Source organism: Rhinolophus ferrumequinum, chromosome 24 (assembly GCF_004115265.2).
Source record: "Rhinolophus ferrumequinum isolate MPI-CBG mRhiFer1 chromosome 24, mRhiFer1_v1.p, whole genome shotgun sequence".
NCBI lineage: Eukaryota > Metazoa > Chordata > Mammalia > Chiroptera > Rhinolophidae > Rhinolophus > Rhinolophus ferrumequinum.
The window spans coordinates 20321172-20333726 of NC_046307.1; the positions used below are offsets into that span (position 1 = coordinate 20321172).

Below are 12555 nucleotides of genomic sequence, written 5' to 3' on the forward strand. Positions count from 1 at the left end.
TACATATCTCAACCCTTATAATAAGTAGGTAACCATAATCATTTCTAGACAGGCAAATGTACAAAAGTATTTTATTCTGAAATAGAATGCTTCTTCAAGGAAATACAAACACAAAGCATAAAAAAATCTACAAATGGATTCCTCACCCCCAAAGACCAGCAGCCCCACCCCAACTACTGCCCTAACCTTCTTCTGCGCCCCCACTCATAGCCCCTCCCCCACACACACATACCCCTTTCAGCAATGAATACCAGGCAATCTGGCTTGAAGAAATTCACAACTACTGTACGTTCCTGTCACAGCTGCTGGAGACACAGCCCCAGCTTCAGAGGCTGCTATGCAGCACCACGCCCCACGCACAGAGAGAAAGGATGGAAGCCGCACTGAAAATGAAGGATGCACCCCAGGGAAGAGAGTCCACACAGGAACAAAAGGGAACCCCTAGCAAACCTGGCCTTGGGATTAGGGCACAGCCACATATATGGGGGCTTCTAAGACAAGGAAGTCATCAGGGCTAAATTTCTGTATCTTTCATTCAAGGTGGCTTAAGTGATGCCTAGAAGAATGGGCGTGGCCCTCAGTGCCTTAGCACAGGCTCAGTCCGGAAGAAGGACAGTTGAAATCTTCAGATTAGGAAGAAAAAATGATCTGTTCTCTGCTATCCCAAAGAGGAGAACTGGCACATGCATCCTTGCTGTAAAGCAAGTGGCATGTATGCAGCATACCTCCCACATTCAATAGCATGAGAGCTGGGGTCCATATCTCCTGAGTTAGGGATATAAGGATAAAAATTGAGCTTTTCTCTCAATCAGCCTTTTTTCCCCTCCTTAGGACACATTCCATAGCTCTTCGCAAAGATCACTGGCATTGAGAAAACACCATGCATTGTAAAAGACCCACAATATTTCTTCAATAATCTGAAGTCAATGATATCAGGTAATGGTACAGGAGGATGGATTTAAACCCGTTGCCTCTACCTGCCAAAAATCGCTCCCTACCCATCTCAACTCTTCCCCTCTGGGGAGTGTTTCTTCCCTGGGACAAGGTGAACAGCGAAGAGGGGGTGGGGCACACGCGTGTGGAGTGAAACTCAGGTGCATGGAAACGGCAGGATGCTGCAATAGAAATAAACCATTTGGCAATAAAGCGCACCAGAGGCAAGAACAGCTTCCTCCTGCCTACAGAGGGGAAGGTCCTGCATGACAATCACAAACACACTGGGTGTTTCCAGCATAACCCAACAAGTGCAAACAGACTCATGCTCACAGCAAAACCTAATGGATTCAGGCAAATGAACCACAGTAGCAGGTACAGCTCTGCCCTAGGGCAGCAGCAGAGCCTCTCGGGGGCCAGCTGATCACTTCCTTTGTTCGCCCTGCAAAGATGGAGTAACCACCCATTGCCTTACTACACACTACACACATACTACACACACCCCTCATTCACTACAGACAAAGCACAACTGCAGTGATGCATGCTAAACTAACAAATGTCAGTGGGTTTTTTTTTTTGTTTTTGTTTTGCTGCTTGTTTTTTTGTTGTTGTTGTTGTTGTTGTTTTTTTAATGCCCATCCCAGCCTGTCCTATGTCCCTTCCATTTGGGGGCATCATTTCACGGCAGCCTGGAGGAATCCCAGCCCTGGGTGTGGTATTTTGCTGTGACAGCGATTTGCTGGCCGCTGGTATAGATGGGGCTTCTATACCTGATAATGGCACATCCCCGTTCACCCTGTCTAGGCTGCTCGCCCAGAGTATCTGACACCCACCGGCCGCGGGTGGATCGGTCTTGCACACAATGGCAGCTGGACACGGCATGCACACAGCGTGTGCCCGCGATGGCAAACTAAAATCTGTTCTAAAAACTCAGCCTTGTCTTGGAATGAGGAGGAGAAATGACATGAAAAATATAAAACGTATCGTGGGCAAAAAAAAAAAAAAAAAAAAAGTTGGTCATTCCTGCTAGAGCCACGTTAGCTGTCCAGTCCCGAATATGACGCACTGAAATATGAATCGGGGTGAAGGCAGGCAAGAAAGGGACAGGGTGAGGACGGATGGTCCAGACACCTACCACCCTCGAGACACATGGGACAGAATCACCGGTCTGGAGCTGGGAGAGCCATCAGGCTGCTAAGTACCCCTAGGGAAAGGTGTCATTTCTCTATACACCGCTCAGCCAAAAGCAACCTTAAACAAAAAGCACGCCTGGCCAGGAGCAGCACACACAGACATCCCAGGCGGTGCAGGGGGTCCAGGGAGGGCCATGAGCCTGTGTTCTTCGGGAACCACCGGGTGGTGGGAAAAGAGGCTAAATAATCCAAAATTCTGCGCGCCACTGTTTGGGTTTCCTCTTTGTTTTGTTTTCTCCAACCCCAGGGTCGCTCCGTCTGGGTGGCGCCCGCCGCGCCGACTGGACTGACCGCCACTCTCCACCCCCAGGACCCGGGTCCTTGTCCTTCCCCGGGGACCGGACCAGCAAAGCCGGCGGGATCCAAGCCACAGCGCCTGCGGCGCAGCGGGACTGAGCAAGAGAAGGAGGGAGGAAGGCGGCGGCGCCCGGACTCACCGTGATCCGCGGGATGTTCTTCTTGCCTTGGTAGGACATGGTGGCGGCAGTGGCTGCAGCAGCGGCGGCGTCCCTCCCTCCTTCTGCTCCGGCTCACCCGCGCCTTCCTCAGCGCACAGCGCCCCGAGATCAGGTGGAGCGAATGGTGCGCTGGCCGCCGCCGCCGCCTCCCCTCGCCTCCGCCCCCCTCCTGGGCTCCCGCGGCGGCTGCCAGAGACAATAGTAAATCTCCCTGGTCCCCCTATCACCCCGACCCCCCTGCCACACACACCCTCCTCCACTCGCGTTCACGCCTGGGCTTTTTTTTTTTTTTTTCTTTTGCGATGCCAGCTGGGACCCCGTAAGACAAGAATGGCTGATCCGGGACTCCTCCCTCTTCTGTCTTATCCCTATTGATTTCCCTCTTTGCATGTGCCTCACCCACTTTTTCTTCCTTTTTGTGTGTGACTTGCGAGTGCGGCGGAGCCAGGCCGCTCCACCGCCACCAGGGGGCGCGAGGGACTTTTCCGGGTGGGGATGGTGCAGTCCCGGTGCAGGAAGAGAGCTCTAGTGTTGCACTCCTGCCCTCGTGGGCCAAGCCCGGGAAAGCGCCAACGCCTCCCACCAGCCCTCGGTCCGATTTCCCCCCATCACCACCCTCATTTCAGAAAGGTGACGGCTCCGGAAGTCCCTCAAGGAACCGCCCTCCTCTGCCTTTGCAGGGTCTGGATGGAGTGGCCGCTGCCTTTGTTACAGCCAAGGGCTGGGCGCCACCTCTGCTGGTCGCTGGGTGGGTAAACAGCCAGCGCAATCTCTTAAAAAGCCGAGAACTGGTCAGACTGTGCAGCCTACCCAGCCCTCTGCCACCCTGAGACTACGAAAATACGAATCAGAAAATACAAAGCAACCACTCACTCCTGGAGGGCTGTGAGGGGCACCGTGGCAGTTATCAATGGTTCTCTGGATTTTAAAAGTATTCTCAAAATAATAGGTGTTAAAGGAACTACACAGCTTGGCTCTCAGAATCGAAGAGAGATCATTGATGCTGTTCTGTGAGTAAAGAGGAGAAAACACCTGTAGGGGAAGGCAGAAGCCCTGGCACGGTAACTTGTGTGCAGCCATGGATTTTGTGTCAACAATGTGCGCTGCTCACAATCCCCAGTTTGCTTTAGGCAGGGCTGATAGACAAAGGTCACTATGTCATCAAAAACAAAAACATGCCCTTTCAGCACTGGAATATATCGTCCTTTGGCTACCCACTCAAATGAAAGGGCCAAGGGAGGCAAATTTGGAGAGGCCACTGTAGGTGGTGGCTGAGTGGTGTTCTGAGAGGGGAGCTTCCTCAATTCTCCTGCGAAATAATGCCAATCCTAATATTTAAATAACAACAATAGTGGCTTGCCATGCAAAATTTATAAAACCACCTAAAGACAAGCCTCCTACCACCCTCACTCCTTAACTGTGGATCCCAGTATTTTACCACATAGAAATTCTGTAGATAACCACTTAGCATGACTAGGTCTGTGTTAGGCATCTTGAATTCACATCTCTGTGAAGCAGAACACTGACCACACTTCAGGACATCTTTTCATGAAATTGAAGCCTTACTTTGCAATACGGAAGCAATATAAAGCATCCACAAAAAGAGGGTACTTCAGAATACTTCAGCTTGGGCTTTCCAGAAACCTGAAATGAATGAACCAGCCCAGTCACATAATCAAAAGGTAGACTAAACCCCCCTGAAACACTCTTTCTCAAGTTAATCCAAGCTTCTGGTTATTCATGGGTAACGGGACTGAATGCCTGAATGCTGTCTTCACAGGAGAAGTCCACACAGCACTCTCCACTGCGTTTCTGTGATACTCTAGCTAGGAGCATGAATGCCAGGCCAAGGTCACCTCCCTGAACTCTTTTGCAAAGCACAGCGGGGGGGAAAAAAGAAAAGATTGAAGCCAAAGGCATGCCCTAAACATTCTGCTTTGTTCTTAAAGCTTAAGTGCTGAGAACCACTAGCCAAGAGTTGTGAAATTACAAAGCAATCTGGGGATTGGCATGCAAATAAGCAGGATTATATTTAGAACAGACTAAAAGAGAAAACGACATACTATGAAACCCTGCAGAGGTTTCTCTGAATCTTTCCCATAGATTTTACTGCCCCCAACTTATTTGAGGGGATCTTGCAAGTTCTTAAGAAAGGCAAAACTATGTAGGGGACAAGTACAATCCTAAAGAAATACCACTGCGTTCTTTTTTTTTTTTTTTTAATTTCCTGGGTTTCTTTGCCTGTCTTGCAATCTAATTATCTCCGCTGTTACTGTCATTATAATCCAGAACACTCTCTACTAAAAGAGATTTATACCATATTTTTGATCACTTGATATGTGTGTGTGTGTGTGTGTGTGTGTGTGTGTGTGTGTTGTTTCAAATTACAAGAATAATTCGTTAAACTCTTTCAGGTCAGGCCTTCCTGCAAGAGACCATGCAGAATAGGACCTGTGATGTTTCTCCAGATCAGACCACTGTGACAAGCCATGCCCAGGAATGCATAGTAACCAGCAAATCGGTTCAAGCTGTTGCCATCCTCAGACATGTACAACAAACACTATTTTTTTCCTCTCTCATCCCTTTCAATCATCCTTCTCTTCCTTAAATCAACATCAAGTGTCTAAGATGAGTTTGAAGGAAAAAGCCTTCCTTGGCTATGCTTTTCTTATTCAAGGAGTAAGAAGAAAGGCAGCCATCAACACAAGATGCCTCTGTGTCTGGCCAAGAGGATGAGGAGTAGAAGCAGCATGGATGTTTTCCACAGTCGAATGACTCTGAATGGTTTTCCTTGGATACATAGCAGTACTTGGCTTTAGGTATCTCAGGAAACTATGAGAGAGAGAGGGAGACACAAAGAGGCCTAATTTATGGTCCCAGAGAAATACTTTTGGCCACCAAACCAACCACATCCATAGACTTCCACACCTGAATCCAAGATACATTATTCTAGTTGCTGAGGCCAAAACGTTGGCATCATCCAAAGCTTGACTTCTCTGCTTCAATCCAATCCAATTTGTACCACATATCCAATCTGTCAGGAAATGCTATTGGTTCTGTCTTTTAACTATGTCCAGACAATGATCTCTTCTTTCCATCTACAAAGCGGCTGTTTGTGTCTAGCCACCATCAGCAATCACCTGGAATACTGCAGTAACCTCCTAACTGGGCTCTCTTCTTCACTATCATTCATTTATTCATGATCACAATTTCATACAATATTTACCTTACTATATGCTATTATTCTTCTAAGTACTAGTGTTCCAGAGGTGAAAAATAATAAGAATAATGGTCCAGATCTCATTGAGTTGACTTTATACCCTTATCAAGAGAGTGCCCTACCTGTCACTTGTTAGTCACTTTCTGTGTTTTATTTATCTTTATGGTACTTTTCACTATATAACATATTGATTTATTATTGAGTAGTACCCTTCTTCCCATCAATAGAATGTAAGCTCCTTGAGGGCAAGAAATGTTTCTGTTTTATTTACTACTATGTCCTGAACATGTGAAATAGGGTCTTGCCCATAGAAATTGCTCAATAATTATTAGGTGAGTGACTGTAAAAATGTTTTAAATTGTATCTGAAGAAAGAGTAAATAATAGATGGAGTAAGACCTTTCATGTAATTAAAGGACATGTGGTTAGAAGCTAGAGGTTTAAGAATATTTTTGCTTCTCTAAGGCTCCTTAGAGTTTCCTGATTCTAGATTTCAGAGCAGGTGAATTCATGATGGTGAGTAATCACTTTGCCAACATGATACAGTCACAAAATTCCAAGGCAACACATGGGCCAAAGAATGGCTCAGTAGAATAGAGTTGGTACTTGAGTACTCGTTAGAAAGCTGGAGCTTTGAAAGGAACTGCCATCAAAGTGTATGAGAAGATAAAGAACCTTGTGTTAAAGAACTTCAAAAAAAAAAAAAAAAGTTGATATTGAATTCAGAGGGAAAACTGCACTAGAACCCAGAATGGTGTACTGTTTAAGGATCTGGACTGGGGTGGCCGGTTAGCTCAGTTGGTTAGAGCGCGGTGCTAATAACAAGGTTGCCAGTTCAATCCCCACGTGGGCCACGGTGAGCTGCGCCCTCCACAACTAGATTGAAACAACTACTTGACTTGGAGCTGACAGGTCCTGGAAAAACACACTTAAAATAAATAAAAGTTAAAAATTAAAAAAAAAGGATCTGGACTTAGGAGTAGAGGGACCTCAGTCCCTATTACAATTAACGCACTTTCTGTTTCTATGACCTATAGCAGATTACTTTAACTTTCTGAGTCTTGGTTTCCTCATCTCTAAAATGTGCACCTTACTACCTACCTTACAGGAGGCCCTATAGTGTTTTGTGATGATTTATTAATTCGCTCAACTACTATATTTTGCCATGTATAATGTGCACTTTTTGGCCCCAATTTGTGAGGGGAAAAAAAGGATGCGCATTATACATGGGTAGTACTTATTCCATATCTATATAAATGTTTTTATATCTTTTATTTATGCTTACGAGTTAAAAGTGTCACTCTAGAAATCAATAATGATATCTGTATGCAAAATAATACCCTGGAATATGACAATCGGTTTTGTTGAACTTATGACGAACTTGCAATGACAAAGAGCTCTTGGCCTTCTTCTACAAGTATGATGCATAAGTTATCGGTACATAAAATTCCTTGTACCTTGTTTCTGTTCTTGTGTTTTGCAATTATATGTTGCATGAAATTTCTTGTACCATAATATGTTAAAAAAATAAATGCCAAAATTCCTTTATAATACAAAAAACAAGTACCTAAATGTAAACAAATAAAAATTGGAAATAAAAAATTAAAACGAAAGATTTTCTTCCCTGAAAGTTTGGGCCAAAAACATGGGTGCACATTATACACAGGAAGCACTTTATCCCTTTTGCCACGATGGTCGGATATATCTGAATAACTATTTGTATCCACTGACTGCGGATGGAAACTTCCAGAAAGGAAATTTAGGAAAGCAGATGTACATTTTTCTATATTTTCATATTTTTCAAGAATGAATAACAATAGGAAATTTTTATACATAAAACAATGTCTTTTGTATACAAAGCAGCTCAAATTGTTACTATTAAATGCATAAAATAGTCAAAACATCAACTTTTTGTTTTTTGTGGATTTCTGACACATTTTGAAAAAATAACTTGAAACCTATTAATGCAGCAAAAGAGTTCTACATGGCAAAATACGGTACTATTTCCTGAGTACTTACTATGGATACCTAAGCATTAGGGATACAAATATTTGAATAAAATAGAGACAAAAGCTCTGCCCTCTTAAAGATTCCATTCCAGGGAAGGGAAAAATTAAGAGTCACGATTTAAAGTATATAGTGTTTAAAGTGATGGCAAGTGCATTGAGGATAAAGCAGAGATGGGGAGGTGAAAGTCACTCTAATGTCTTAAAGCTGGGCTGGAATTTTATAGAAGGGGTCACAGAAGGCAAGGTGAGATGATGGTAGCCTGAACCAAATGGCAACAGTGGAAGCAGTGAGAAATGGTTAGACATTGGATATATTTCAAGGTAAAGCCAACAGTATTTGCTGATGGATTTGACTGGGGTATGAGAGAAAGAGAAATCAAGGATTACACCAAATTTGTTGGCCTGAGCAACTCAAAAGATGAAGGTGAGACAGGAAAAACTGTGGGAGGAATGGGATTGCGGAGAAAGATCAGAATGTGTGGGCATTCCTATTAAAAATCTAAGTGAAATGTTGAGCAGGCAGATATATATTCGAGATTAGAAATCCAAGGGAAGAGCTGAGGGAAAGATGCAAGTTTCTTTCAGGAGCTGTCAGCCTCTAGATATTATTTAAAGTAACAATGATGAATGAGATGACCAAGGGAGTATAAATAAAGAAGAAATCTGAGGGAAGTAAGCTTCCTGAGGGAAAATGAGCAATCAGAAAAAGAAGCAGGGAGTGGTCAATGAGATAGAGGGAATACCATGCAAGTATTGTATTCCGAAGGCCAAGAAACAAAATTATTTCAAAGAAGAGAATGTGTTCACTTCCTTAATTGATTTTGAAAGGTCAAGGAAAATGAGAACTGAGAATTAATAAGTGCATGAAAACACTGTCAATGTTCACTGAGCACGCTGACTAGAGTTCCTATAAAATGAATATCTGAATACCCATATCACAATGTTTTTGTTTTTTTTAGTTTTGTGAGCATGTACTAAATTGTTTAAGTAATATTTATATACCTACCATGTGTGTATGTGTATCAAAGCAGTCTTAATGAAGTTGTGGGGTGACAATCAACTTGGAAATTGGAGACTTCTAAGATAGACAACTCTTTCAAGGGATTTTATTGCAAACTGGGACTGAGAAATGGAGCAATAAATATCAGAGAAATTGGAATATGATACAAGAGAAATAATATCATGGTTGTATGCCAATGGGGCTAATTCCATAAGGAGAAAAAAACATCATGATGCAGAAAAAAAATGGGATAATTGCTCTATCACTCTTGACAGGTAACACAGGTGACATCTAGTGTTCAAATGCAGGGTTTGCCCTTTAGCAAGGAGCAAGGATGGTTTCTTCACAATAACAAAAGGGAAGAGTATATTGGCACAGAGATAGGTAGCTGGGTAATTTTCGTGGAAGGAGTTTATGGAAGTTCTCTTACGATGTGTCTATTTTCTCTGTCATCAGCTAAGATAATCTGGGAGAGAAGGTATTAGAAGTTAGAGGAGAGAGGAGTCGGTATGAAATCAATTTCTAGGAGAGTAAAGGGACTTGGGAAATATGGTGTGATTACCTGGCAGTACTAAGGATTCCCATGAGTCAGTGGCCATGAATTTAAAGAAAGCATGGAGTAGATATTCTTCCAGCCACGTATGGGTGTATACATGCAGACATAGAATAAGCAGGGTGTGCGATTTAACAAGGGCTTTGCTAGATGAGTGCTAAGAAGGGAGAGAGAAACACAAAGGAACTGAGGATGAAGTATGGAATCTAAGCTGGTCGAGAGAGAAGTGAGGGCACAAGTGTATAGGGGTGTACCGGATAGTGAACATACTGAAGACTAACTAAGATTATTCATGTAAAGCTCTTAGCACAAAGCAACTTAATTAGATAGCAGCCATTCCTACCATTATTTTTAATGTTATGATTATTATTTTCTGAATTCGTTTATGTCAGGGACTAAGACTTATTTACCTTTGTAGTCTGTAGCTCTTTTATAATGCTTGGAATAGAATAGAATCAATGGGGAGGGGATTTAATTGAATAGAAGGGAGAGTTAAGAATAGTCTGTCTTCCTTTTAATCGCCAAAATGTCTAAAATCAGTGCTTAGACATTTATTCAGTTTGACTATTGACAATATTTTTTACTTTTTAAAACCAAGTTTATATTTTGTTGTATTAATATGAGTAAACATTTTCTCCAGTCCTGATTTGAAGGGTGGAGAAAAAAATGGTCCCCAAACAAATATAGAAGAGTTTTGAAGGGGCAAAAGTCATTTGTCAGGCATTTGTGAAATATGTAGGCTATTGTAATGTGAATAAATAAACAGTTAATCTCATAACTTCCCATTAAATCATTTAGGTTCATTAATTTTACCTACAATTTAAACAAAGGAAATCTTAGTCATGTACTTCCAGGGACACAGAATGAAAATCAAAGTGGTGATTCACCTGCTATTATTAGATGTTGCCATATTAAATACACAGAAATAACCTGATAAACAATCCTACCCTTGATATACATAAGCAAAAGAGAGAGAGAGAGAAAGAGAGAGAGAGAGAGAGAGAGAGAGAGAGAGAGAGAGAGAGAGAGAGAGAGAGAGAGAGAGAGAGAGAGAGAGAGAGAGAGAGAGAGAGAGAAAGAGAGAGAGAGCAATATTATAGCCACAAAGAACTATTCCCATGGGCTTATCCCCAAATCACACTTACACAGTGTGAGCAAGGCATGCAAACCTCCTTCTCCTGGATGGAGTTGCTCATTCATTTCTTTCAGAGAATAATTCTGATGGCCTTTGGCCTTCTCCATAAGCTTTGATGAAAACTCATTTCAAAGCCACAGGCAGGATTATCCTGGTGGGCCCAGTCCTTAGGACCACAAAGGTCCTTATAAGAGGGAGGCAAACGTGTCAGAGAGAGAAAGGAAGATGTGATGATGGAAGCAAAGGGCCGAGTGGTGTGGCCATGAGCCACAGAATGTGGTCAGCCTCTAGAAGCTGGAAAAGGCAAGAAGGATTCCAGCTCTGCTGACAGCTTGATTTTAGCCCCCAAAGACCCTTTTTAGACTTTGACTTCCAGAACTGTAAGAGAATAACTGTATTGTTTTAAGCCTCTGAGTGTACGGTAATTTGTTACAGCAGCAATAGAAAACTAAAACAGGTAGAAATCAAAGTGAATCAAGGATAGATGACCAGAAGGTTGAGGGTAGTCACTCCACTAAAAAGTCATGATTCCTGGCCCAGTTTCTGGATGTGACCTAGTTTTCAGGCTGAGGAAGGAGCCTGCAACTCCATGCCTAGTGTATGTGGTAATGGTTCCTCTACTCCTTCCTCATGGGCTTCTTCCTCAGGGCCATATACTAATGCTGGGAAAGGGGACTAACGAAACATCTTGAGGACCGATGGATACAAGTTCTTAGTTGACACTGATACTCAGAGACGTGAAGCATCACCATAGCCCCTCCCTTAGAATGGAGGCATGTTTAAACCAGGTAATAAATGGACCCCTGATCTAGACGTGGCTTACGTCTGGCTCTTTGGGTTCACAGATCCACCTAGTGGTCATTTCCACAGACTTTCATTGATTAATTGGAATAGACAAATATGGCAATTAGTACAACTTCCACATTGGTTTCTTAGAGTGTAGGGTAAGAGCTATCGAATAGGAAAAACCAAGTATAAAAGGCCCTAAAACTGACCTTTACCCCCACCCCAAGATATTAAATCAAGACTCTAAATCAAAAACATTTTTCATACTAAGGGAATAGAAGAGATTCGTGACACCCTTAACGACCTGAAGGATGCAGCAGGGCTGGTAGTCCCATCATACTGCCATTTAATTCACTACGTCTGGATAATGCAAAAGCCAGACAAATCCCAAAGCATAACTCAATCAATGAATGACCCAAATTAAAGCTGCTGTGATATTTTTCTAGAAAGGACTATCACAGTCTCAAGTACATGCTACATAGCCATTGATTTAGCAAATGAGCTATTTTCCATCCCAATCAGATAAGGGGATCAAAAACAGTATGCACATACTTGGAACAGATGGTAGTTTACATGACTAAGCTTGACCCCAAGGACACGTTAATTAACCTCCCGTCCATCATAATGATATCTCAAAAGATTTAGACTGTCTGGGCATCTTGAAGAACATCCCACTGGTACACTCTATTGATGACATCATCAAGTCTGAGTCGATGAGCAAGAAGTGACAAGTACATTGAAGGCTTTGGCAAGACACACGAATTCTAGAGCTTGTATGAAGGACACATGAACTCTAAAGAATGGGAGATGAAGTCTACAAAAATTCAGGGGCCTGACACCTCAGTAAAATTTTAAGAGTCCAGGACTAGGGCATGCCACGACACTTCTTGCAGAGTAAAGGACAAATTATTGCATCAGGCAAATCCCTTGCAAAGAAGGAAGCACAAAGCCTGGTAGGCTTCTTCAGCTTTTAGAGACAACTTATTCCATACATGGAAATACTTTTACAACACATATACGTAAAAGGCTGTCATCTCTGAGTGGTGCCTGGAGAAGGAAAGAGCTCTACAGCAGACTCAGTGCAATGCAAACAGCCCTGCCACTGTAGCCATATGACCCAATCAGTTCTATAAGATTCAACATATCCGTGGTGAGAAAAGTCACCACAAGGAGGCTATGCAAGTCCCAACAGGACTATCTCAATTTGCACCTCTAGGATTCTGAAGCAAGAGAATTACGCACTATTTGAAAAATAGGTCGTTGAGTGCT

The 12555-nt window shown here is 42.9% G+C and overlaps 1 protein-coding gene across 2 annotated transcripts in view; it reads right to left on the reverse strand.

The window, feature by feature from the left end:
- DPYSL3 (dihydropyrimidinase like 3) overlaps positions 1-12555 on the reverse strand; it is a 108153-nt gene that overhangs the window by 56349 nt on the left and 39249 nt on the right. The window contains exon 1 of one of the 2 annotated variants that reach the window (XM_033096165.1): positions 2564-2784. The exons of the other annotated variant lie outside the window; for it this stretch is intronic. Within the exon in view, the coding sequence (XP_032952056.1) occupies positions 2564-2602 (39 nt within the window). The 5' untranslated portion in view covers positions 2603-2784. Of the gene's footprint in view, positions 1-2563; positions 2785-12555 lie in introns of those variants that run through there. 2 annotated transcript variants of the gene reach the window in all.